The 25,867-nt window shown below is 39.1% G+C and overlaps 2 protein-coding genes across 3 annotated transcripts; one reads left to right on the forward strand and one right to left on the reverse strand.

Annotated features, from left to right (window-relative positions):
- Window positions 1-240: 240 nt before the first annotated feature.
- LOC108427137 (zinc finger protein 236-like) lies at window positions 241-7,593 on the reverse strand. 2 transcript variants are annotated; one of them, XM_017697088.2, is made up of 3 exons: window positions 7,131-7,593; window positions 4,153-4,881; window positions 241-2,930 (listed from the first exon to the last, which is right to left on the reverse strand). In XM_017697088.2, exons 1-3 carry the CDS (start codon window positions 7,393-7,395, stop codon window positions 1,786-1,788), a joined length of 2,139 nt encoding a protein of 712 aa, XP_017552577.1. In that variant the 5' UTR covers window positions 7,396-7,593; the 3' UTR covers window positions 241-1,785. The 2 variants fall into 2 exon arrangements, with proteins under 2 accessions (XP_017552577.1, XP_017552576.1); XM_017697087.2 differs by having other exon boundaries at window positions 7,122-7,592.
- A 642-nt stretch (window positions 7,594-8,235) lies between these two features.
- Window positions 8,236-25,851, forward strand: ncstn (nicastrin). Its single transcript, XM_017697090.2, has 17 exons — window positions 8,236-8,384; window positions 10,455-10,556; window positions 11,294-11,417; window positions 13,408-13,526; window positions 14,430-14,575; window positions 15,653-15,803; window positions 16,077-16,189; window positions 18,095-18,247; window positions 18,916-19,020; window positions 19,590-19,667; window positions 19,806-19,975; window positions 21,006-21,108; window positions 21,237-21,335; window positions 21,443-21,539; window positions 22,257-22,420; window positions 23,122-23,331; window positions 24,248-25,851. Exons 1-17 carry the CDS (start codon window positions 8,327-8,329, stop codon window positions 24,368-24,370), a joined length of 2,115 nt encoding a protein of 704 aa, XP_017552579.2. The 5' UTR covers window positions 8,236-8,326; the 3' UTR covers window positions 24,371-25,851.
- Window positions 25,852-25,867: the final 16 nt, after the last annotated feature.

The following is a 25,867-nucleotide window of genomic DNA, read 5'->3' on the forward strand; positions in this document are numbered from 1 at the left end:
TGGCAACGTGAAAAGTTTTCTTGGGAGTCAATTTTGCCCTATAACACCCTGTATGTAACAAGGTATTTTAATATAAAAAAAGCTAAAAACTATGGCATCAGTCAGCATAACGGTTTCATATAATAGCTTTCAGTATCACATGAAATGATGTAACATTTATAGGCATTAAACTCTTCAGACATCTAATTCTCATCCCCACCACCCCCAGAAAGACAATGATCTATTTATGTGTTGCGAGTGTCAACCCTACAGAAACAGTTTAATATCCATGCATTAGTGACTGAAGATTAAGAGAGGCAACAGAGAAACAGTTACACTAATTTCATTTATGGGCATATGTAGAAACACAGTCTTGTTCACAATCTGCTACACTGAATCATTTTGACTCTTCATGGAGTATTTGTCTTTTGAGTAACAACAAATGTGAACCATGAAATATGTAGTTACAGTAACAAAAAGACATATCATTCTGGATTTGTCCAGTTATGGTACCTAGCTGCACACATATTGCTAATCTACTTGATCTCCACTAAATTCCTCTAACTAAATGGCTTTAAATGAATTTGGCTGTTAAGAGGCAACAACACATTTACTAAAATGTGACAATGTCTCACATTTTTCTGCAGCTCACCCTCAAAAAGAACATAGGAAATAGTGTGATATGTATTCATAATATAATTGTTCAAAAGAGAATGAATAAAAATTACAATCATACCAATATGAAGGAATGTATGCTAGTTTTCCTCTTGATATTTATTAGTGTGTACTGATATCAATGATATCATTCAGCACCGGCCAATACTGAGACTAACCTGATGTTTTACAAACTTTTATAAAGGTCTTTTAAAACATCTAAAAATTCTAAGCATCAAAACAATTTAATTTAAAATGAAACATTTCACTTAAGGGCTAAACTGCTCAATAGGTGGATATATGTAAATGTGCTGGGTTTTGTGACATCACAAAAATAAAATATTCAAAGCAGGCTGTTTTTGCAGCTTAGTTTCCCTATGTGGACCAGAGAGTGAACAGTATGGTTTGAAACTCTGATTACATGCTACATCAAGCTCTTCTATTTAAAAAAGTGAGAATTATTCAGTTTTCCATAATATGGGCCCTTTAAGATGAGGCAATCGTGCACAAATTACTCAGACACTCTACTACCCTATAGAACAAAATACACAGCTAACATTACATGACAGCTCTGTTTCGATATCCTATCCAGCATCTCCTGCTCATATCGGCCCGATACCTATTATTTGATCAGCACCATCTCTTGTGGAAATAACAGAAAACAACCACAATTGTCCCAAGATCAAGGTCAAGGAACATGCTAGTTAATGTTGTGCTAGTCTCACAGGCCCAGATGTGGTCTCTTAATGAGAACATGTGGGGACAGCCACGAGAAATTTTGGGCTAAATGTTGGTGGGAACATAGATTGATTATGGAGGTAATAAACTGTGGCAGAGCTCAAAGTTGGGGTGTGCATGTCAATATTGTCCGATTATTATGTTAGCATGGCTGAACAGCACTGCAGGTGTCCCCAAAGGTGTATTCTCTTTACGAGATCACAGCTGGCTGCACCTATTAACACACTAGCTGTCTTTTGTCTGTCATTGAGGGTTTATGCAGGATTAATATGAGAAACTGCAGTTTAAAATGGCCTAATATGGGAAAGAGTGATGGCATAGTAATACGTAAAATGATGAGTTGCAGAAAGTACTTCACATAAAGCCATTTTCTGTCAGCCAAACCTCAGAAGAACCTCAGCTGGAATGTGTGTGTTATTTTAAATAGTCTGCCATGTCATTCTGGTTGCACCAGTGCCTGTAGCGGCCAGCTCGTGTGGGGAAGCTGATTCCACAGACAGAACAGTGGAACGCCCGTTCTCGTGCATGTGTCCGCATGTGGCCCTTCAAACTGCTCTTCTGAGTGAAGCTCCGACCACACGTGCCACAACTGTAGGGCTTCTCTCCAGTGTGGATCCGCTGGTGACGATCCAGGTGGCTCAAGCGGTCAAAACTTTTCCCACAGAGAACGCAGAGGAAGCGCCTCTCTCGCTTTTTTTGCACCCCATTCAAAGCTCTGGGTCTTTGAGGTAATGGATTTGAGGGCATCATTAAAGTGTCTCTAGTCCGTAGAGAATCTGCTGTAGAACTGTGGTCAATGGGAGAAGCTACATTGCATTCCTCAGATTGCATGGAATAAGATATCTCTTGATTGGTCTCTTCATCCATGGGTGATCTATCCTCTTCTTCTTCCTCCTTCACATAGATCTGGTTACTGTCAAAATCCTTGGTGCTGGTGACTGCAGGAGGTCCCCATGAGTGAATGATGGTTGAGGTAGCTTCTAATTGATACTTGCTGTGATGGGAGGTGTCCTCATCCCTAGTAGTGCAATCAGGCTCCACAAAGTCTTTTCCAGTGCCGGCTGTGTTTAAGGAATGCAGTGTCTGTGTGTTTTCCTCATCTATTCCACTTTCGGATCCAGAGTTGAGACGCCCAAGGTCTTCTGGCCTAAAATCATTTGTCTGATTCAACGTCTGATCTTTACCCCCCTCTTTATTCTCAGTCTTCAGGGCGTCCTCCTCCAGTGCACAAACCACTGCATCATCATGGCCTTGCAACTCACAGAAATCAGCACAGCTCTTGGTTCTTCCTGATGGGCTGCTGTTTGGCTTGGTTAGATTCGTCTGGTGATCCGTGTCTAGTTGCTCCACGCTCTCTTCCTCTATGTTAATGAAGTGAGAGCTTTCCTGGCCTAGACATGACGAGTGTGAATTCAGTTCCTCAGCATGCGTGTCTTGATCATTTATGTAAGAGTGAGATGCAATCTGCTCCTCACAATGAGCTGCCATATTCCATTCATTCCTGAAGTGGTTATCTTCATTTGGTAACCCAGAAGCTGCCCCAGTCCCACCGCTAAATCCTTAAAATAAAAAAAATAAAAAAAAGTTATAATCACATTTTTGGCACATCCTGACCAAAAAGAAAAACGTAACCATTAATGTGACAAAAAATGTTTCTAATATCCATTTTGTGCTGAATACAGACAGTGTCACTGCTTTCTTAATGATTTAGTTCAGAAACCCAGGTAAGAACTACACTCATGCTAGATTTTTTTTTATTTGTTAACCTACAGATCAGCGGCAAGGATAGCAGTCAGAACTGGTCGACACCACAGGGATTCGCAGTGGTTGTATGATGTATTTAGATAATGTATTCTGAACAAAAACTGACATGACAAAATCATGAATTATGTCAAATCAATGAGGCTGAAAGATACAATGCTGCTCTACAGAATTCTGCATAATATGACAAATAGCATATTCAACTAAAATTTTAGGTTGAAATGCCTATTTAATATAGCTTAGTAATGATATCTTGCACAATACACTGAACTGTGCTATGTTTCCAGTTGCCTCTTCATTAATTACCAAAGGAAAAGCATTTGATGCAATTAATGTGTATTTGGGCTGTGCCATGCTTAATAATCAGTTAGCTATAGAAGTAGGAGATTAAGATATTGTGCCTATTTTTTACATGACCTGAAGAACTTTAACTAGTCACTGACTATATAAAATCAAGATGTACCAATTACACATATATATTCTTGACATTAATTTATTATCCTTTGTATCCTTTTGCATGAAAATAGACCTAATGTGTCTGCCTGTATCATAATCAGTATGATAACATAATGGCAATACATGACTTGTTCCTTTTTGTGATGGGTGACTGATTTAATTATGTGCTGATTTGAATGTAACCAATCAGGACACTCTGCCAGCAGCAACAAACCATTATAGGATTCTGGGAGTTGTGTTGCCTTGGTGGTGGTGGTGATGCCTGGCCATCAACAGGTAAAAAATATATACACTGACACTGGACAGATGTTTGCATTTGGTTGAAAATTCACATGTAATGATTTTTTTTTAAGAGCACAACATTTTGGTGATGATGGGTTATGATGCTAAAAAGTCTGCGTTTTACTTATTACTCATTTTACAGCATTTGTAACCCTATAGAAATTAATAAAAATTCCTTTTAATGCAGGTAACCATGTGTGCAGTTTCTATGTTAATATATCTAAAACATCTGCATTTCAGTGCATTGCTTATTGCATTTTAGCAGAGCAGAGCAGGCCTCACCTCGATGAGTCTTCAGGTGGCTTTTTAGGCTGCTCTTCTGCGTGAAGCATCGGCCACATAACCTGCAGCTGAAAGGTTTCTCCCCGGTGTGTATGCGCTGATGCCTCTCCACATGGCTGAGTCGATCGAAACTCTTGCCACAAAACATGCAGGGGAAACGTCTCTTATCCATGTCCATTCCTCCATTCAATGGCCTCCCTCTGCCAGGAACACAGAGTGTGCTGAAGTTACTCTGATCATCAGGATGTTGGTGAACGAGTGTGTTGTGTGAGTGGGACTGCTGAAGGCCAGTGCCATTTTGTGCTCTCAGTAGCTCTTCCGTAGCTACATGCAGGCTTTCTGTGGAGGGCTCACTGTGTCTGGCTACTGTGTCATCTCCATTTGGGCATCTTGTCTCCAGTCTGTCACCGAGTGGATTGTAACTCCTCTCTATGGTGACAGCAGGATCTAACTGGGGTTGTGACTGATCATGTGTGGAATGGAAAAACTCAGGAGAGTGTATTTCTGCGTTCTCCTCTGTAGACCACACCTGGATAAGCTGTTCATTCTCAGTTGAGCCTGAATTCAAGGAAAGTCCTGTCCTCGTATTTTGGCTTGTATCTTGCTCTTCTTGCTCTTCATCCTCAACATGTTCAATCTTAATCTTTACCCCAGTGCTAACTTCCTCTCTCGGCCCATTCAAATCCTCATTTCCAGACTCCCTTTCAGTTCCTTTTCTGTCTTTGACCCCTGCAATGAGATGACAAAAATTCAAATTAAGGACAAGCCTGAATGAACATTTCAGGGTTTTAAATTTCCAAAGTCCCCCACCTTCACAGGTGTGACTGACAACAGACCCAAAAATACTATATGTCCAAAAGTTTGTAGATACCTGCTCATTGAATATTTCTACGAAATGACCAATACTAATGGTTGTCTCTCTTTTCTGCAGTAACAGCCCCTGTTTTACTAAGAGGTTGTACACTAGATGTTGGAACACAGCTGTGAGAATATGATTGCATTCAGCCACAAGTGTATTAGATGTAAACCAATAAAATGCCGCAAGATGTAAAAAGTCATTCAAAATAATTTAATCTGAAAGCTTCCTTCCAGAAACTCTTACAGAGTCAACCTTGTTCACCAGACATCAGAAGAGTTTAATGCCCCTAAAATCTCCCTCAAACAAAGCTATTACTTACTAGCGATGCAGCCTGGCTTTATAAACATTTATCAAAGGATGGGTCGTTCTAAAGAGCTCACTGAACTTGTGTGTGGTCCTGTAATAGGATGCCACCATTGCAACAAGTCAGTTTGTGAAATTTCTTCCCTCATGGATATTCCATGATTAACCGTGAGTGGTGTTACTAAAAGTGTAAGTGTGAACCACAGTAACTCAGCTACAAAGTGGCAGACCCTGTAAAGTTACAGAGTGTGGTCGCCAAATGCTGAGGCACATATTGCATAAAAGTCACCAACACACTAAATAATTACCAAATATCAGCACAAAAATGCAGTGGGAATGGAGTTTCTATTGCCGAGCAGCTTCATGCAAGCCTTACATCACCAAGCACAATGCCAAGTGTCGAATGGACTGGTGTAAAACATGCCACCTCTGCACTCTGGAGCAGCGGAAACGTATTCTGTGTAGTGATGCATCACGCTTCTCTAACTGGCAGTCTGACGGACAGTGTGGGTTGGGCAAATGCCAGAAGAATGTTACCTGCCTGACTGCATTATGCCAACTGTAAAGCTAGTTGGAGGATTTATAATGTTTTTAGGAGTTGGTCTAGGCCCCTTAGTTCATGTGAGGGGAAATCTTAATGTTTCAGCATAACAACATTTTGGACAGCTGTATGCTTCCAACATTGTGGGAACAATTTGGGGAAGAATCTTTGCTGTTCCAGCATGACTGTGCCTTAGTGCACAAAGCAAGGTCCATAAAGACATGTTTGGGTGAGTTTTACGTGGAAGAACTTGACTGGTCTCCACAAAGCCCTGACCTCAGCCCCATCAAACACATTTGGGATGAACTAGAACAGGGGTTGCAAGCCAGACTCTCTCATCCAACATCAGTGTCTGACAAATGGGCAAAAATTCCATCAGATACTCTCTAACATCTTGTAGAAAGATAGGAGGGGGGGGGGGGGGGGGGGGGGGACTACTCTCTGTTGTTACATGATGACATAAATATGTAAAGACAGGCTGGTATGAACAAAATCGGTTCTTCAATGTGATTTTCTGTGTGCGGAGAAGGTAAAACAAATAAAGTACAGAAACACGGTATATAAAGCTAGCATTTGCAATGTTAGTATAGATGCAGTGTTGAGGTATTTACTCAAAAAGTTACTTCTTACTTCACTCAAAATGTAAAGGGGTTGTGTTTCTTATTACTTACAAGAAAAGTTACTTTACTTTGCTGTGTAACATATCTCTCTAAATAATGCTTATTTCAGGCATTTTTTTCATTAAACAAGCAACATTTGCTGCCAATGTATTGGGATCATGTCACTTAATAAGTAGAATTAACTAGGAATAAGCTAAATAATAGTATAATGTTCTTATAACAGTCTCAACATTAAAATTAGGCCGTGCAGATTGTGGCCCAGAGCCTCAACTAATTTAAAAATGTGCATCCAGGGTGCCTATTCTTGTCTTTGGCCTAGAGCCCCAGAATCACTAAATCCATCCCTGACCCCTGTAGTACTGGGCATGGTGACCTCATGGAGGCTGTGCTTCAGAGCGTCCCAATGTATTACAACTGCTTTTCTATGTCGATTATACAGTGTGAGAGCGCAATGGGAGCCCGAAGCAGTTAACTGAATTCACTCATTATAAGGGGTGGCTGGATACTTTTGGACATATAGTGTACAATGTATACACTAACTAAAGCACTGGCTATTACCTACAAGTATAGATAGCTGTATAATTCCTATGCAGGCCTAATGCTGATCTGACTATATTCGAGGCTCATTATGTGAACATAACCAAACCTTGACCACCTTCAGCGATTCCAAACTGTTTTGAGCGCCCACTAACGCACTCCCTAACAAGGGCACGACGAGCAGCCCGCAGCTCGTTGGACACTATCTGCAGATTCCTCTTCAAAGAGTCGATTTCGTTCTCTCGTTCACAGATTTCAAGCCGCAGCATGACCACTCCATCGTCCACGACTTTGCTTATTTCTGCCACCGCGGCTTTGGCGAGCACGTCCATGATGGAAGCTATTTGCTTCTGGAGAGTGACACCGTTGGGCATGTTATCCATCTGTGTACATAACCACTGTTGGATTGTTTCTGTGAAGTCTCAGTAAAGTTTCTTTATCACTTCAGTTGAGCTGAAATTCACACAACGAACAAAAGAGGGCTTTGTTGCAACACCAGCCTTTGGCGAACGGAAACCCGTTCACCACTTGAAATTGGACTAGGAATCGATTCCCAAAAGAGTCGAATCTCCGATTCCAGGCTTCTGAAAGTCGAGAGTCAACTTCCAAACTTTAGATTCGATTTTGCTCAAAGACAGCCAATGTTGGCCCCGCGCGCAAAGGCTGGGACATTTTGCACTGTTTACTTAGTCTGATCTCCTGATTTATGTATTCATTTTTAAAATCTTAGAATCAAGAAACTGATTGTATGGAATCGACTCATTTGATTATTAAAAAACACTGACTTGAGTAGCAATAAGCATATCCATGTGTTATTTTGTATTATCTTATAAGATATATACATTTATATTAAACATACTTCTTTAAAATACAAAATAAAATAAAGACTCCTTCGATTCCCATCATTTGGAATCGGAATCGGAATCGGAGTCGACTCCAGAATTTCAGGAGTCGAACCCATCTAACGTGCAATGTTTTTGTTCCCGGACAGACCCGGAGAAGCTAGCGAGCTTTCCACCGTAAATAACGGGGAAAAAGCGCGCGACAAAATAAGACCAGGGAATAGGACAGCGTATAGCTGATATAATTACATTATTGCTTATTAAATACGTACAGAAGTAAACGAAGAATGTTGTCCACCAATATGTTCAGTTATGTACGATAAATTGTTATATTTTCTATTATTAGTGCGATTTTTCCTGCCCAGCAGGTGGCAGTAAATGAACTTTACACATGACACACCAAGAACGGACCCGGAAAAAATAGAGCAGAGCTTCCTTTGTTTTGTTTGCCGTGTATAAAAAAAGGAGGAAGATGGGTCAGGAGTCCTTCAAATGGTTCCCGCTGTTGGTTGTTAGTTTATTTCATACATGTAAGTAATTCGTGTTCGCCGTTGATACGGTCTTTTAACTGTAGATGAAGTGTCATTTTCCGTGTTAATCTGCTGCTAGCGAGCCGGAAAGCCTCGCCCGCCCGGCAGCCTGCTGCACTTTCTCACGCCCTGTTAAAAACAGCAGACTCATTTTTCATAAATGATGCCAGTTCCCCATACTATTGTATTCTCTTTCACAAATGAAACGTTGCTGGTCGGCACGTCTCAGCGCTTGGGAGTCGGGAGTGATGGGTTAACCTAGTTGCGCTCAATGGGTCGATTCCTCAGACCAAGATTAATTCAACATTACGGTAAAAACAGGGATGCGCCGATACGGGAGTTAGCGGTTGGTGCCTATATCCGATATTTTTTATATTAGAAAAGTTGTTCTCACACCGCAGTTCTGCGGCTTTGTAGTTTGTATTAAGCTCAGAGCTAATGACTGTAACCCTATCCACTCAGAACAGGGACAAATCAAGCAGCTACTGAAGTCTCCTCTCTTAGATAAGCTGCGAGGTACTATATAGGTTATATTATTCAAACACACAGGTTCTAGATCAGTTCAGTCTCAGCTGGTGCAGACAGAAAGAGGGTGTTGTTGCTCTGTAGGCCTATTTAATAAGCTAGCTGACATCATTTCATGGTCATAGTGACAAATATTCGTTTTTTTTTATTTTAAATTTCTAATTCATTTTATTATTATAAATATCACTCTCCCTCACTTTTTTTGATCACTATCCTCTATCAGATCTGCTCCTTCAGCCCTGTCAGTCTCCATCAGCTTCTTTCCCTCCCTCTGTTCTGATATTTAGTAATACGCTAAACTCAAATTTAACAAGAATTCATGGAAATAATGAGTGATCAATCCATTTTTTGTTTTAACTGGCAAAAGTCTTCTTATTTGACAGGTCTTTGGAGGGCCTTTTTACTGACATTAACTTACTGTAAACAACAATATGTGGCAAATAGAGGTGACAGTGTTTTGAAATACTGCAGAGAAATGTAAAAACAAAGAATATAAAGAGCTGTTAATAACGGTATTTCTAACTATTTTGCTTGTTCACACTTTCACAGTGACGTTTCTTCTAATTTTTCAACAAGTTGGCTTGTCAGCTAACTAGCTAATGTTAGTGTTCGCCTAGCCCCTTTTCTTTGCCTTAAATAAACTCCAAGTTAACACAAGCAACCAAGTAAAAACCCAATAACCAGCTATACAGACCCTAATTTACTATAAGCCCATATTGTAGCATCCTAATTCTGTAACTACTTACTGTTTCTCCTCTTTTGGAAAGCGATAAAACATTTCAACAGATATAATTATTTAAAGTTTAAATTATTTAACAGTTTAAATTATTGGTTGAGACTATCCATTATGCAGATCTTTTTTTTTCTTTGAGCAGTTGCATGATGATCTGCTTTTTCATCGTGTATCCATACTTAAAGGGGAATTCCACTGATTTTTCAAAATTTTTGTATAATTCAGTGGTTGAGGGAGAAACAAAGTAATTGTAGAGAAACAACAGTTTCTTCACAGTGGTGATAAGATCCAGAGGTAGAAGATAGCGATTTTATTTACTATCCAGAACCAGCAATGCAACTACCATGTGTTCTGAGTTTTTACACATGATGTTGATAATTTTAATGATAAAACTAGGGGGGAAAGGTTTTCTTTGGGGGATTGCATGTTCCATAAATTAATTAAAAAAATTTTTTAGACCAAAATCTTGGGCGTCAGGCAGTGTATTCATCACTACTTCTATGTTATAACTTTCTTTGAGAGAACTCTTAGAGACGTCAAACTCTTGACTTTACATCTTAACTTTTAATTATGCAGAAATGTGGGGGAAACTTGGTGGAATTGCCACTAATGAATCACCACCAACAATACAAATTCTAAGCCTATTCCATGCCCAGGAAAACTGCCTTTATGTCACAGTGGAACCAAGTAACGACTGTTCATGCTTCTGTTCTTTTATCAGGGTGTATGAAGCTGTTCGTTTTTGCTGAATTGCCTGTTATCTCATGTATATGGGCTTTATTAGATGTATGTTTGTTTTCTTTCTGTCATAGCTGTGAGGTGTAGCTCTGTTGAGCAGAAGATCTACGTTGAATTAAACAGCACGGTACCATGTGTCCGTCTCCTCAATGCCACACATCAAATTGGTTGCCAGTGTAAGTGCCTTAGTAAAATGCTGAACATCTGGATACCAGTATGAGTCAATTATGTCCTGAAAAAAGTAATACATGAATAGATAAGAGTACTTTATTGCTACATGGCATGTCGGTGACTCTTGTTTTTGGAGCAACAGGATCCAGTACAATGTCTGACAACCGAAAACACAACAGATGAAGAATGCATAGCAACACATACATTCAATAAACAATTCTATATAGGATCATACAAATAGTAAATATAACCGATGCAATTACAGGTGCATTCTTACAAGATCCAGAAAATCTTATAATGCTAAGCATAGTGATAATGCAGTGAATTTTTTATATACAAATGTGTCATTTCCACATGAATGAAACTCGCTGTTCAGCCCAAGTACAATGCTTAAGTGATAAGCTCTCTTACTTCCTAGCTGCTGATACATGTTATGGCACCAGTCGGAGGTTAGAATGTGATAGATTTTCAGGGCATTTATTTATGCATCCAATTAAAGTCTTTTTCTACTTTCTTTTATTTCCATGGGTTCACCCCAAACTAATAGATAAAAAGCATGCAAATCACATGTTTGTTGCAACGTAAAAATATGATTGTTAAAGCTAGCAACTGTGGAAATTAATTGTGGTCAGATTAAATAATTCCAGTCAAGTCAAATAACTGTAATCTGGTGATTATGTAATATTTCTAAAAGGATGCATTTTTCATGACTGTCTTATTTGCCTGTGGCTGTGTGCTCTAGCCTCTATATCAGGGGACACAGGTGTCCTGCATGTGCTGGAGACAGAAGCAGACTTGGACTGGATCCTCAGCACTGGGCCTCATCCTCCCTACATGGTGGTTATGGAGGCAGCCTTCTTCACCAGGTGCGATTAAAAACCCTTTAACACACCTTTTTAAGACACTAGAACTTGGGGAAACTTTGAACCCTCCTTGTCAGATTATGTTTTGTTGATTATCTGTGTAAAAATGAATGGCTCACTGCACTATATACTTTTAATTGTTGATTCTGCTTGGATTATTATGGCGATATACTCCACTGAGCCAAAGCATTATGATCACCTACCTAGCCTGTTGTTTGTCCTCATGTGCCACCGAAAACCAGCTCTGGTCTGCCAAGGCATGGACTCCACAAGACCTTTGAAGGTGTCCTATGGTATTTGGCAACAAGATATAGCAGCAGGTCCTTTAAAACCTCTAAGTTGTGAAGTGGATCTGCAGATCAGGCTTCTTGTTACAGGATATCCCACAGTTGAATTGAGATCTAGGGACTCTGGAGGCCAGCACAGCACATTGAACTCAATGCAGTATCATTGCCATGAACTAGACCTGGTCCCCAATGATGTTTAGGGAGGGGGCATATGTCAAATCGAAGTCCACATGAATGCCCAGACTCAGGGTTTCCCAGGAGAATGTTGGCCAGAATGTCACTCTCTCTCCGCCGACCTGTCTTTTTTCCACAGTGCATCCTTGTGCCATAACTCATAGGATCAAGTGACCTTCTTTCATTGCTCCAAGTTCCAGTTCTGCTGCTCACATGCCCATGCAATGTAGGCATTTTTGACCATGGACAGGGGTTAGCATGGGCACTGCAGCCGTCTGCGCCATGCAGCCCCATACGTAGCAGAGTGCAATGTACTCTCTGCCCTGACACATTCCCCCCATAACCATTAAAATTTTCTATGACTTGTGCCACTGTAGCCCCTATGTTGGATTGCGGGACTGCCTTTGTTGCCCTCGTGCATTCTCACTGACACAAATTTAGAGAATAAAGACACTCTTGTGTTTGTGGAGCTGTTGGTTTAAGCTATGTTGAGGTTATTCACTTGTTAGCACTGACATTAGCTCAGCAAGAAGGGTAAACCACCAGCAATTCCAGCTCACAGATGCTATACTGAGGCAATTTAAGAAGATAAAGAAATCTGAGCAGGTGAAATCGAGTTACTAGTGACGGTGTAACAGAAAAACCCCCAACAGTCAGCTCATACGTTGTGCAACAGGGCATTTAGAAAGAGAATAATTGTGCCTTATTTATAGATTTTCACATTCTTAATGAATGTTGATATTTAGGGACAGGCATATACCGTTTTATTTAGTTTTTGGGCATTAAAATAATGCATAAAAATATTTAACAAATTATTCAACAGATTATTTTTGTTTTCAATATACGGCTTTAGTGATACTTTAATACACCCTCTGCAGGGAGAAAAACCCAAAATATAGCATTTTCTGCAAAATCTAGTGCCCAATTTCTATTATTTACTAAGTTTAACATATTGATAAAAAGATATATAAAATGTGCCATAACTTCTGCATAGGACATTTTTCCCAGTATGTGAAATTCAACAAATAAACAGTAATTGTGCATTATAATGTGTGTTCTGTGTAGAGGATGTTAACTTTTTAGTTCATTTCAACTTACAAATCCTCATAAAAACTAAAAATTTGTATTGTGAAAATGCCTTAAAGTATCATGATACTGTATTGTTGCCATACCTGTATTGTGTGATCACACTGTGTTGTGATACTGTTGCACACTGCAGTTGCAGTTTGCTTTGCAATATCTTTACTGTCTTTAATGTGACATAAATAGCAACGGTGGCCTGTCTTATTTTGACCAAAATTATTACGTCTTTGAGCGTCTTGGCACATCCACAGTCCCACCAGAAACATCTGAAATGCTTACAGCAAAGTCTAATTTGCATATTGCAGCCTTGCAGCGTTCTAAAAGTTGCACAGCCCTCACACACACGCATACATGCTCTAGCTCTTGGTTCATTTCTCTCATTCTTTATGCATCTTTGCATGGACACAATTTGATGGCAATTTTGGTGTGTCTTCAATCTGCTTGTGCAGGTCCACGATGGTGAAGATGAAGAACTCCAGCAGGGTCGCAGGAGTGGCTGTGATTAAATCCAACACAGGACCAACTGAGGGCTTCTCCCCACACACATCCTGCCCCAACCAGAACACAGGTGAGGTGGTGTTTGTGTGGGTGTTCTTGCTAGCAGTGGGTAGGCAGGGTATGCACTCACATATGTGCCCAGACATTGGGGGGCCTGTGATTTGCCCTGGCTTCTTACGTAATCAATGCATAAAAGCCTCTGCTTCTTCAGTCAATTTGGCATGTGAATTCTCCATCCGTTCTCTGGTCCGCACCAAAGAACTAACTGGGAACTAACTGTCCGCTTTTTAATCCCAGATTCAGTTTGCTGCTGGTAAGAAAATATTTTAACAGTATTCATCACCAAACACGGGAAATCAGCATTGGCGTATGCTTTTCTCTTAATCTAGCAGCATGTCAGTACTGTGCTGTCTGCGCAATTTGCTTGCTTTAACATCTTGACGAGTTGTTGTTAATAACTCTGATATGCATTGTTTTTGGCACATGGATCACAGTATATATTGTTGGCCAAACATCAGTCAGCTGATTTGGTTAAACTCAGCTTGACAAACCAGTTGTAAAGAAGCAAGTATTAAGTAAGTTAGGTAAAATTATTATTTTGACTGTAATGCAATCAAAAGTTTTTGGAGCAAAAACCTGTGTAATGTGTAAAAACATGTGTAATGTGCACTTTAGCCATTGCAGTGTGAAACCAATTTAAATGAGAAAGATATACTATCACTAAAACCTAATGGGTGTGGACTTTAGGAAACAAACTGGATGTGAAACTTGATGGGGCTGAGCCATGCATGTAAACATTTTGCCGCAATAGTGTGAACAGCAAAAATTAGCCTACAGTGAAGAGCAACATGTTTTAACTTTTGCCATTTTGCATGGCACTATACAGTTGTGTAAGAGGGAATAAATTCTTTATTTATTTTGGGCAAATTCATAAACTTTTAATGTTTTGAAAAGCAGTTTTGTTTCTTCTCAGGTGTGTACACAGAGCACTATGGTCCTGAACTGGCCAACTGTAACAATACAGTGTGGAACCCTCTGGGGAACGGCCTGTCCTATGAAGACTTCGCTTTCCCCATCTTCTCTCTGAAAGATGATAATCAGACTCAGGTCATCCGTAAGGTAGGGGTGTGTGTGTGTGTCTTAAGGCAAAATTGAAATTTTTAAGATCAGTTAGATAATGAGTTAGCATTTCTTAAATTAGATGCAGGCAGTTGGCTTGATAAATCAGTTAGATCAAACAGGACTGTATGGAGCTCACATTTGCAATTAAAAATGTAAATATTTAATATAAATGCACTTGTAGATCATCTTTGTGTTATTTCTTTAAAATGTATTAAAAAACAATGTAAAACATGACAAGTCCTCATTAGCACCCACTAAGCTTTACTGAGTGTTAGCTTTAGCATCTGTTCATTTGAAGGGGCAGCTTCCATCACTAAAACCTCCTCCTTGTTAGACATGAAAACCTGCCTCTTTAATGCAAAGAGACAAAGGTATTTTTTTTTGTTTTGTTTTGTTTTGTTTTTTAAGTCTATGAGACAAAGTTAGATTAGATTCTACCAGATAGCCTGAGCTGAAAGTTTCACAGACTTGAGAACAGTAAGTAAGGGAGGTGGGGCTTTTTCAGACTTTTGCAGATGATCAATAGATATAGCAATACTAATTTTGCAATACTGATGTAGCTGAAAGGGGCAAAAAGCAAATGAGCCCCTAAAAGCCCCATATAATGTAAAACTTCAGCTTTGACTTCTTTTTGAATGAGATGCAATACAGGGCAGCCAGTCAGAACAGAGCTTGTGTAGTGATAAAGATGAGGTCAGAAAATGGTCATATAAAAATAAATATATAAAAAAAACTGTTTTTGGTTTATAAAATGTTTGGTCACAGAAACATTCTAAATGGACTTCAGCAAGAAAAATAAAATACTGTGCGCATGGGTCAATAGAGTACTGCATCCACAGAAAGTTTAGCATATTATGTTTTATATGCATGTGAATGGTAGTTCTGTATGACTCAATATGTGTGCCAAACAGCAGGTCAGAAAGTATTGACCTTTTTAAATGAGTTTAGATTCTAAAAGCTACCTAAAACTAATTATAACACTTTTAATTTTGAAAAAAAATATTGGATGAGATGATGTACATTTGGACATGTCTTGTACGTGTACATATGGAAAAAAAAACTCTTTCTCAACAGTGTTATGAGGACCATAACATGCGTATGAATGGCAGCGCACCTCAGTACCCGCTGTGTGCCATGCAGCTTTTCTCTCATATGCATGCTGTCACAGATACAGTGACCTGCATGAGACGCACTGACCTGCAGAACAGCTTCAGCATCAACCCAGGTAAATGCACACATTTCACACGTCTCTCAGCAAACTTACAGTTCATCTCTTAAACTGCTGGCTTCTTATTCTGGTGTTAATCTTATCAGTTAATATTGACTAGTGTCACTATTTACTATTCAGTAACTACTGTGACACTAATATGTAGGCTGTGTAGTAATGAGAGTGAAGAACAGAAGTGTGAGCTCAAAGTGCCATATATATATATATATATATATATATATATATATATATATATATGTGGTGTTCCTCTTTCCATTTCTGTTTCATTAGAGAAACTGTGTGATCCACTCAGTGACTTTAATGTGTGGACGTCCATCCGACCCCTCAACAACAGCATCAAGGGCCACAAGGAAAATGAGAGTGTGGTCATAGCAGCAGCCAGGGTGAGTTGTACCAGCTCAGTGACTGTCTGCTATAATGCTTAAAACAAGGATCTGTAACTTTGGTCCTGGAAAGCTAGTGTCCAGTTTGGTGTTTCTTCTGCTCCAACACACCTGATTCAGCTCGTCTGTTAATTGTAAGGTTTAGTGGGTGTGTTTGAGTAGGGGAAGTACTAAGCTGTGCTGAACACTAGTCCTCCAGAACCACAGTTGTGCACCCTTGGCGAAAAAATAAATGTGTACAATTTTGTGTGTACAATGTAATGTTATACCACTGCTGATTGGCAGGTTACCCGATAATGATGCTTAAAAGGCTTTAATCGTTGTGTTGGGAAATTGACAGAGAACTACTGAGAGGTTGTTTACCATTAAATTTCCTGTTTTTCTGTATGTATGTTGGATATTGTCTCTTGAAATTTAAATAGCGTTTTCTCTCTTTCCTTTTCTCCCTCATACTCACATTCTATCGTAATTAAATTTATATTTAATTCAAAGCAGGCGTAGAACTTATTGAGAGCATCAGGCAGTGAGGGGTCCCTAGTGCATTGTGCATCTTTGGTGTTGTAGTGTGTGATGCACTTAATGCCCTTCCACATGCTCCGTGGATCCTGGGAAGAAAAATGACCCTGGATCTTCCGAGCGTATGTAGCTTTGGCCCTCTTTACACCTGCCGTCAGCTCTTGTCTAGCTCTCCTGAGTCTCTGTGAATCGCCAGACCTGAAGGCAGCATCTCTGACTTTCAGCAGAGATCGGACCTCTGCATTCAGCCAGGGTTTCTGGTTCGGGTTGCACGTCACAGTCCTGGTGGTGGTGACATCCTCAGCACACTTGCTGATGTATCCGAGGACAGCAGATGTATAATCCTCTAGATCAAGCTCCCCGTCATGCACAGCAGCATCCCTGAACACCTGCCAGTCTGTGCACTCGAAGCAGTCCTGCAGCACAGAGTCAGTGTCGCTGGGCCACACAGTAATGGTCTTCTGTGTGGGTCTGGAGCGTTTCAGCGGGGGATGGTAGGCAGGGACCAGCATGATGGAGATGTGGTCGGAGAGGCCAAGGTGGGGGCGGGGCACGGCTCTGTATGTGACGTATGTTTGTATACACGCAGTCCAGTGTGTTATTTCCCCGTGTTGCTATGGTGACATACTGATAAAACTTCGGCAGAGTGTTTGTCATGTCTATGTGGTTAAAATCCCCAGCCACCATGAAAAATGACTCTGGGTGCTTGTTCTGAAGTGAGCTGATGTGATCATGTAGCTCCTTCAGCGCATCATTAGCTTTAGCACCAGGCAGTATTTAGACCGTAATGACAAACACCATCGTGAACCGACGAATTAAATAATGAGGCCGACACTTTACAGTCAGCTATTCTGTTGCCTCGGAGCAGTGGCTGTTAACCATAACACAGTTTGGTTATGGATCTGGAATGGAAAATTTACAGTGTTTGTGTAATATCAGCAACTGCGAAAGTCATTTGGGATTGCATTTGCACTTGTGAGAGGATTATGCAGTATCCCTTAGTAGTAGACAAATGTGCATTGTGCTGGTAGTTAACACCATTCTTTGTTTTCTATTAGAGGAAGCCATTTTTTCTGGGTGAGAGAGCTTGCTAAGTTCAGGTCATAAATGGCCATGTTTGGTAAAGAATCATGCATTCTGTGCATATGTGTGCTGACTCATTATTTGTCTGTTTCGTTTCCTCTGGTTTGTGTCTGCAATTTGAGATAGTGAGCAGATTTTCATTAGTAATTATAGCCAGATGGACCACTGTGGTGTTTGTGTGCAGTCTGTTTAAGCCTAGATTACTTATTATTTATATATTTATATATAATGTATTATTATTTATTATATTATTTATTATATTTATTATTTCTGTTGTGATTTGTAACCTCTCTCTTTTTCTTTCAGCTTGACGGGCGATCTTTTTTCTGGGACATTGCTCCATCAGCAGAGGGAACCGTCTCCAGCATTGTGACACTGCTGGCTGCTGCACAGGCTCTGTACCCTGTCGCTCTAGAGGCTCCGCCCCAACGCAACATCTTCTTCACCTTCTTCCAAGGGGTGAGTAGAGGTGTAAAAATGCATCTGAAGATGCCGGTCCAACTTATCTGGTCCAACTACATCAGTTTTGGAATGCTGAAAACAATTATAATTATTAGTGCTATATTGCATCATGAAAAAGTGCACTCTGTTAATTATGGCAATGCAGGTGCGTTGTTTGAACATGAGTTTGGCAGCCAGCTCCAAAGAACAATGCACTCCCGCACAGTCATGTTCATACATGCACTCCTCCCACCTTACTACTGTAGTGTCATTAGTAAGGTGTATAACAACATGTATACTGTCAGCATTTGTCATAAGAATATCAAATTGAATAATGGGCTAGATCATTTTAAACCCATTATTACAGTTGATTATAATAATATTTATTATATAGCATCGACTCACTTTATGTCCAGAAGAAACTTCTCAAGCTAATTTCAAATGTAAAAATTAGCTTGGCTTAATATTTTTGTTATCTGTGAGAAACTATTTTGTACGTAATTCATGATACTTGTATTCACAATTTTTATATTTATGAAATAATACAAAAATAATGGAACTCATTTGTTTCTGAAAGAATGCTAATCAGTTTGAATAATGTTGAAACTTTCTAGGGAAACTGTGTGTGTATGACTCTTAGCTTTGTATGTGTGTACCTGACCGTTGTCTTTTCTGTCTCCTCTCAGGAAGCCTTTGATTACATAGGTAGTTCCCGTATGGTATACGATATGGAGAATAGTAAGTTTGTGATCGATTTGGATAACGTGCACTCATTGCTGGAGATTGGACAGGTTTGTGTCAGTGTATTCTAATAAACACATTTCAGTGTTGTTCAAAAGTTTGAAGTCATATTTCTAATACATTTTTTTGGTTCATTTATATACTATTCATATACGTACTGCTTAAGCAATGCAGATTCAAATACTCTAAACAAGACAACAAGTACAAAGTACTTATAGATGTTTTAGTCGATATTTCAAGTAGTTTGGCAACAGGAACAAGTAATTCATTGATGAATATTGTATATAAATGTATTACTGTAATTATCTATTCATAAGAATTTTGTAAAGTTACCTGCCTCGAGATTGATTGTCCTTTTTGAAATGCAAAGCATTAAGTTTGTTAAAGCCTCAAGTCATTGGAGAATCAGCTACAGTTCCTTTCAGCATCTTGAACACTTAAAATTTCCTATTTGATTTAGCTTCTATATTTTTACTAATTATTTGTAGTTGTATACACTTGTGTGTAAATCTGGACATGATGGTGATTTGAAACTTTGTACTGTATATATGTGTGTGAGTAAAATGTGTGAAAATAAGGACACACAACATGCAATGGTTTAATGGTTGTGTGTTTGTAGATTGGGCTGCGAAATGGACAGAGCTTGTGGATGCATTCAGACCCTGTGTCACGTAAGAACACCACAGTAAATAAGCAGGTGAGTGAGAAAGAGCTCAAGGGGAGAGAGAACAGAATAGGCCTGGTCTGAAGCATTATTCATTAAGGTGATGGAAGACTCAAAGGCTATATTCATGCACTTGTTTATGGTTTTTGTTTGTTTGTTTGTTTTTGCAAGGTTGCAAATCTGGTGGCCAACATTAAGTCTGTAGCATCCTCACTCAACCTGTCATTAAATGAGCCCAGTGCTACTCAGGCCTTGCCTCCCTCCTCCTTCCAGCGCTTCTTGCGAGTTCGCCCAGTCCCAGGCCTGGTGCTTGCAGACCATCAGGCATCCTTCACCAACAGGTGCTGGACTCGCTCTATTGTGGCTAATGGAGTTCTGATTGTACAGTAGCTTCTTTAATATTTAGTTGATGAAAATTAGGGTTGTCTATTCTGCCTAATTGACAGAAATTTGGAGAAGCTGTATCGTGATATCATAAAAATCATTTTCCCACTGTAGTTATTTCTGCATTAAGCAGGCTTAACTGCTATAAGCAGCAATTTTTAGGAATAGGAAGGCTTTCCTTCTTGCACACTTCCCCTGAAAAATCAAACTTGTGCAGTCTTTCTAATGGTAGATGCATGTACCTCAGAGAGCTCTTTGGATGTTGCCATGGTGATATAACTCACTTCAAAAATCAAGACTAACTAAACTAAATGTCTGTGGTTTAAATATGACAGACTCCAAAATCCTCTCTAACCATTTGCGAATAATTTGCAGCTGATGTGGTGCACCTGATTATAATTTTAGGCATTTTAAGTAGTAATAAATGTGGGAAACTACATTTCTATTAATTACATTTTACAAATAATTTTTTTAAAGACATTTCTTCATTTTGTTTGTTTAGTTATATTGCCTCCATCTCTCAATATTGTTAAAATGAAGATCAAATGTCCACATGTTTAATTTCTTATAATTTTATATAATAACAGTTTTATAAAATTGTTTCATAATAGTTAGGCAACCTCATATGGAGTTTTACAGTTTAGTAGGGGTGCAACAATTCACAAAATTCAGTATTCAATATGATATGATATGGTTATGTCTAAATTCAGTACATTTTTCTAGACCGCAAAAAAAATTAAACTTTATAAAAGTATCAATATTTGAAGGGAAACTGTTCTTCAGTGTCCTAATCTAATATGTCAGCCCCAAGCTAATACATTAGCCCACGCTAACACCCTCTTTGGGGACCCAGAATGGTTAACTAAGTATTTGGTTACTTGAACGCCTACCTAGTATGAATTTATTAGAAACTTGAGCTCATAACTCATGAACTGTTCTACTGAGGTGAACGCTGTTGGATGAAATCTTTTTCCACACCTGATACAGGTATTATGAGAGTCTGTATGACACTGCCACATACCTAAATGTGACCTACCCTTCTGACCTGAGCCCCGAACAACAGCTAGAGTATGAGACCGAGGCTGCCAAGGTACCATTCACTCTGTTGCCAATTACAACCAGACAAAACTTAACAGTTCATCTTCTCTCTCTTGGTAATAATGGAGCACAATAAAGTAGCATGGCTAATTTTGCCCCCCTTCCCCTTTTCTCTTTTAGTCTCTTACTCAAGTGGCTACTCTAGTTGCCCGTTCCATCTATAAGCAGGCTGGAGGAGAAGACAGATTTCTTAATAACATCACTGCAGACACAAAGACAGTGAGTCACATGAGTCATCCATTCCTCACATGATTGGGTGCCAGAGGGAGTAGAGCTCAGCTTGAAAAGTCAAATATACATTCTCTCTTTCTCTCTCTCGCTCTCAGGTGGCCAAGTTGCTGTACGGGTTTCTGATCATGTCCAATAACAGCTGGTTCAGTTCCCTGTTGCCCCCTGAGGCACTTGGACGTGGTTCAATTCTAGGTTTGGTCATCACCCACATAATCAACACATTAACAGTCAGGATTCCCTTTTTCTATTCATGTTTGCAGTCAGGTTACAAACACATAGATATGTAGTTTTTTGGTTTCAGGACAGACATAGAAAAATAAATATATTTCCTTCCATTACTGCTTCTTACATTTTGTGTGCTTTTACAGGCAGGATGAGAATAGTCATTGTATTTTAATACAGAGCTGTGGTTCAGGATATTGAAAACGTAATGTGGAAAAAATTCACAAGCTCAAGTTCCACCTGGAAACCTTAAGCTGTGGACCATCAGAGAAAAAGCAGTGGTGGCAGCATCAAAACTTGATCCCTGTTTAGCTGTGAGGCTGAGTTTGAGGTGTTTGAACAGGGAACAAGAGGTGAGGAATGCAGCTGTCAAGGTAAATAAAGAGAGAGAGAGCGCGCATTAGGTACTTCCATCCATTCTGTAGCCTTAGTAACTAAAAATATAGTATTGATGGGTCAAACAAGAATGTGCGGACAACCAAGAGAAATTTTGGGCTAAAAATAGGTGGGAGCAAACTGAGCATGACATTTCTAAACCAGTCCAACAGCCTGTGAAGGCAGGGCTCGGAGTAGGGGGTGGTGATGTATTTTGTTGTTAATGTTGTAGGTTAGCCTTGTTTTTCTCAGGCTTCAACATATTTGTTCTGAAAATGTGCACAAACATGTGTGCCCCCTCTTCCTCTGCAGAATCGAGCCCTCCTCAGTACTACATTGGCCTGCGGCTGGATAACACGGTGAAGAGCGTGACCCGCTTCGTGCAGTTCATTCTGGCCAACATGACGGGCACAGTCACCAAGCTTAACCAGAGTCAGTGCCAGAACCCTAAGGATGTGCCAGGCGAGAGCAAAGATGTATGTGTACCTCTGACTAACATTTATATAATTAATAATACAGAATTCCATAATTACATGCAATTACATTAATTAGTTCATACAGTCACATATTCAGCTACATTTAACATTCTGTATCAAGTTAAAGTCTGAAAAATAATTTTTAGCTCTGTGGTTCAATTTGGATATGTATCCAAACAAGGACCTTGGTTGAAAGTGGCTCCGGTCAGATTTTAAAAAGAGCTTCTTCCTAGTAATGTGAACATAGCCTTTGTCTTTCCCAACTGATGGCCGATGCACCTCAAGGTCAAACAGACAGTACTCACCTCGGTCCACTGAAGGTGTTACAACACAGTCAGAAGTTAGTTAGCCGTTCTCCTAAGACCCATTAAGTGTTTTAATCACCGATTGCGTTTACTGCTTTCTTTTATTTATGTGTTTGCCCTTACAGATAAAAACGAACACAATTCGTAACGCTTTTTTCCATAAATGTATCACTGTTTAACTGTGAGGAGATAATTACAATCAGGCTATTATGTAATAAATGTGCTAGAGACACTGAAAACATAATTGTGGTAGTTATAAAATTAACAAGGTTTTCTGTGTTTTTTTGTACTAGCAACAACTTAGTTAATCTAATTCTCATAAGCATGTGTTCAACGTGAAATATTTTATTATTATTTTAGGGAAAAACTCTCTCCTTATTGTGTTTTCTCTTTCAGCTGTATTCGTACTCCTGGGTGTCTGGGCCTGTCTCAGTTAACGGCACAACAGATCCTTATTGTGTTCGTTCATCTGTGCATCTGTCAAAAGCGCTGTCCCCTGCTTTTGAGCTTACTGACTATGGCTCCAGGGAGTACTCCACATGGACAGAGTCGCGCTGGAAGACCATCCGAGCACGGATCTTTCTAGTTGCTAGTCCACAACTAGAGGTAATGTTTTACTGAATTAAATTTAGGAGTTTTTGTCATCTGATTAATGTAATGCCTTACAATAAGGGCAAATCAGAAACAGCACTTCATTTATGTCATTTCCAGTCAAAACGCCCATCAAGAAGAGGTAATTAATGTTGTAGTATTAGGCGCAAGACATACATTTAACAGAAAATATTAGAAGCCTCAACAACTATATATAATATGAACACTTACAGTCTTTACTGTGTTTACTTTTTTCCATTTATTACACCTTTCATTCTTTTCGGGAGACTTGTTTTCAGTTCACTCTTAGAAGTTAGTTGCACTTTCTGCTTCTCATGATCCGAGTAATTCCAAACACACTAGTAATGTTGAGGTCTGGACTTGTTATGAGAACAACAGCAGCATCTTGGTCTTTCCTTTTCTTAGCTTCTTGACAGCTGCACATCCTTTTAGACCTATAGCATTGGGTTGCCTTCTCATAGATGAAATTCCTCAAACATTAAAGTTTGGGGGTCTACTAGATCTTGTATGGTTTTTATAATCGCATTTTCTCTGTATGTTTTAAAAAAAAATGTAACTCCAGTTTTGGAAATCTGTTTTTGTGCTTATGTTCTTTAACTTTCCTCCTCATTATGCGAGTGGATTATCTCATATCTGATTTCCATTATAAATATCTACTGAAAAATAGATAATATTAACAATAATAAGGGTGATGATTATTGTATATATTGTTTACCTACTGATTATAATTATTTATTATAATACTTAATGGCTGTTTTGATTGGAAATTAAACCAGGTCTGTGTCTGACTTTCGCACAGTATTTTATTTATTTCATATCTAGTTTACTTTACTTCCTGTACAAAGAAACTCACAAATACATTTAATTTATAAGTTTTGTTGTCCTTTTTTTTCCCCCTCTTTCTGCTTAGATGATGACACTGGGAGTGGGCGTGGCTGTTCTGCTTGTGTCTCTAGTGGTGACATATTTCATCAGCTCAAAGGCGGAGCTTCTATTTAGTGCCACTCGTGAGCCCCCAAACACCACCTACTGAATAGTCAGGCTTCAACCCACAGACGAACCAGATGCACATACAAACACACACTTACTGACTTTGCAGCGTGTAGTTGAATTCAATACCACTATTCAGATTCTAGCATTACAAACTCACATTACTGACATTTGCACGGCAATATGTCAGAAAAGGACCATCAAGCAGGACTGTTTACGTATTTGCAGACACGCACCCCTCAAATACATTTAAGGGGAATTGCATCGATATTTCAAAAATTCTGCGTAATTAGATGGTTAAGATGTAAACACAGTCAGAGTGGTTTGATGTTAAATGCTCCATTCTAGAGAACTAGAGAACCAGACATCCAAAGAGTTCAATGCCAACAGCTACCCCAAATTATGAAAATGAAATGGCTGCAAATCTGCTGCCTGATGCTGTTTTATGAGTTTTCAAATAAAGTTTTGGCCTAAAATGTTTTTTAAAATTCATTCATGGTGGAGAGGTACGTACAATGATTTATAAGACAAAATCGTAAAAGAAGACTTGACACTATTTTATCATCAACATTACATATAAAGGCATGTGTAGTTTCAGTGGTGGCTTTGGAAAGCAAATAAAATGACTGTTGTTACACTGTAGATATTAACCATTTCACATCAAACCACTCTAAATGATTTTGTTTACAATTTACCAACTTAACTGTGCAGAAATATTGGAAAAACTGAATTCCCTTTAACCCTATTTAAAAAAAATGCCTCATAGACATAAAGACTCTAACTGGACTTGGCCAAACTGGTCTGAACTGGACACAATAAGGCCAGAGTTAAAAGCTGTGGATCTGGTGCAAAATGATGTTCATATTCATTCTTTTTTTTTTTTTTTTTTTTTTATTGCTGAATTTTTATTTGTGCTTACTGTATGGTGGGTTTGGCACTAATCTGAAAGATAGATTTTTTTAATGTTTAAAAACTGGGCTGTGAGTATTTGTGGGTATGAGCATGAGTGTGAATGTGAGACTGACTGAGTGACTGGCTTTGGCAGGTTTGTGAGAATTAATTCAATTGTGTTTGTGTATACTTCTGAAATCATGTGTGATACATGTATGTATGTGTACACATTATGTGCAATAGTTGTAGCGGAGTTCCTGATTTATTTTTTTGTTCCTCTGTGTAAATTCTTCAGAGAATGTAATCTGACCTGAACAGGGGCTTTTTCATCTGAATGACCACTACTAAACTCTACAGTCCCAAGTGGACAGAAGCTTTGTGCTTTTTGTCTTCTGTAACTGTAAATGACTCTGCGATTACCATGTTTCCAGATTAGACACACACAGAGCTTTAAAGAACCAAATCAACAGTGATAGCAGTGTTTTTGTCTGTTATGTTTGTTTGTTTTTTCCTCTCCAAGATGATGAGTGAGATCTTTTGATTTATGATGTCATTATTTTTTTCTCTGAGGAGCAGGAAGGTTAAGAATTGATGCCTTGATTAATGAATAAACATGGCTTATTTTACAAAGTACAGATTTGTTTTCATT

The sequence above is a fragment of the Pygocentrus nattereri genome, chromosome 19, assembly GCF_015220715.1.
Source record: "Pygocentrus nattereri isolate fPygNat1 chromosome 19, fPygNat1.pri, whole genome shotgun sequence".
NCBI lineage: Eukaryota > Metazoa > Chordata > Actinopteri > Characiformes > Serrasalmidae > Pygocentrus > Pygocentrus nattereri.

Bases quoted from the DNA above. Each gene is read 5' to 3' on its own strand.
- ncstn (XM_017697090.2), top strand. From the start codon at position 8,327: ATGGGTCAGGAGTCCTTCAAATGGTTCCCGCTGTTGGTTGTTAGTTTA. The intron at 15,804-16,076 runs GTAAATGCACAC...CTGTTTCATTAG, and splicing joins CAGCTTCAGCATCAACCCAG to AGAAACTGTGTGATCCACTC. The intron at 18,248-18,915 runs GTGAGTAGAGGT...GTCTCCTCTCAG, and splicing joins TCTTCACCTTCTTCCAAGGG to GAAGCCTTTGATTACATAGG.
- LOC108427137 (XM_017697087.2), bottom strand. From the start codon at position 7,395: ATGGATAACATGCCCAACGGTGTCACTCTCCAGAAGCAAATAGCTTCC. The intron at 4,882-7,121 runs GTTTGGTTATGT...ATCTCATTGCAG, and splicing joins AATCGCTGAAGGTGGTCAAG to GGGTCAAAGACAGAAAAGGA. The intron at 2,931-4,152 runs GTGAGGCCTGCT...TTTTATTTTAAG, and splicing joins CCACCTGAAGACTCATCGAG to GATTTAGCGGTGGGACTGGG.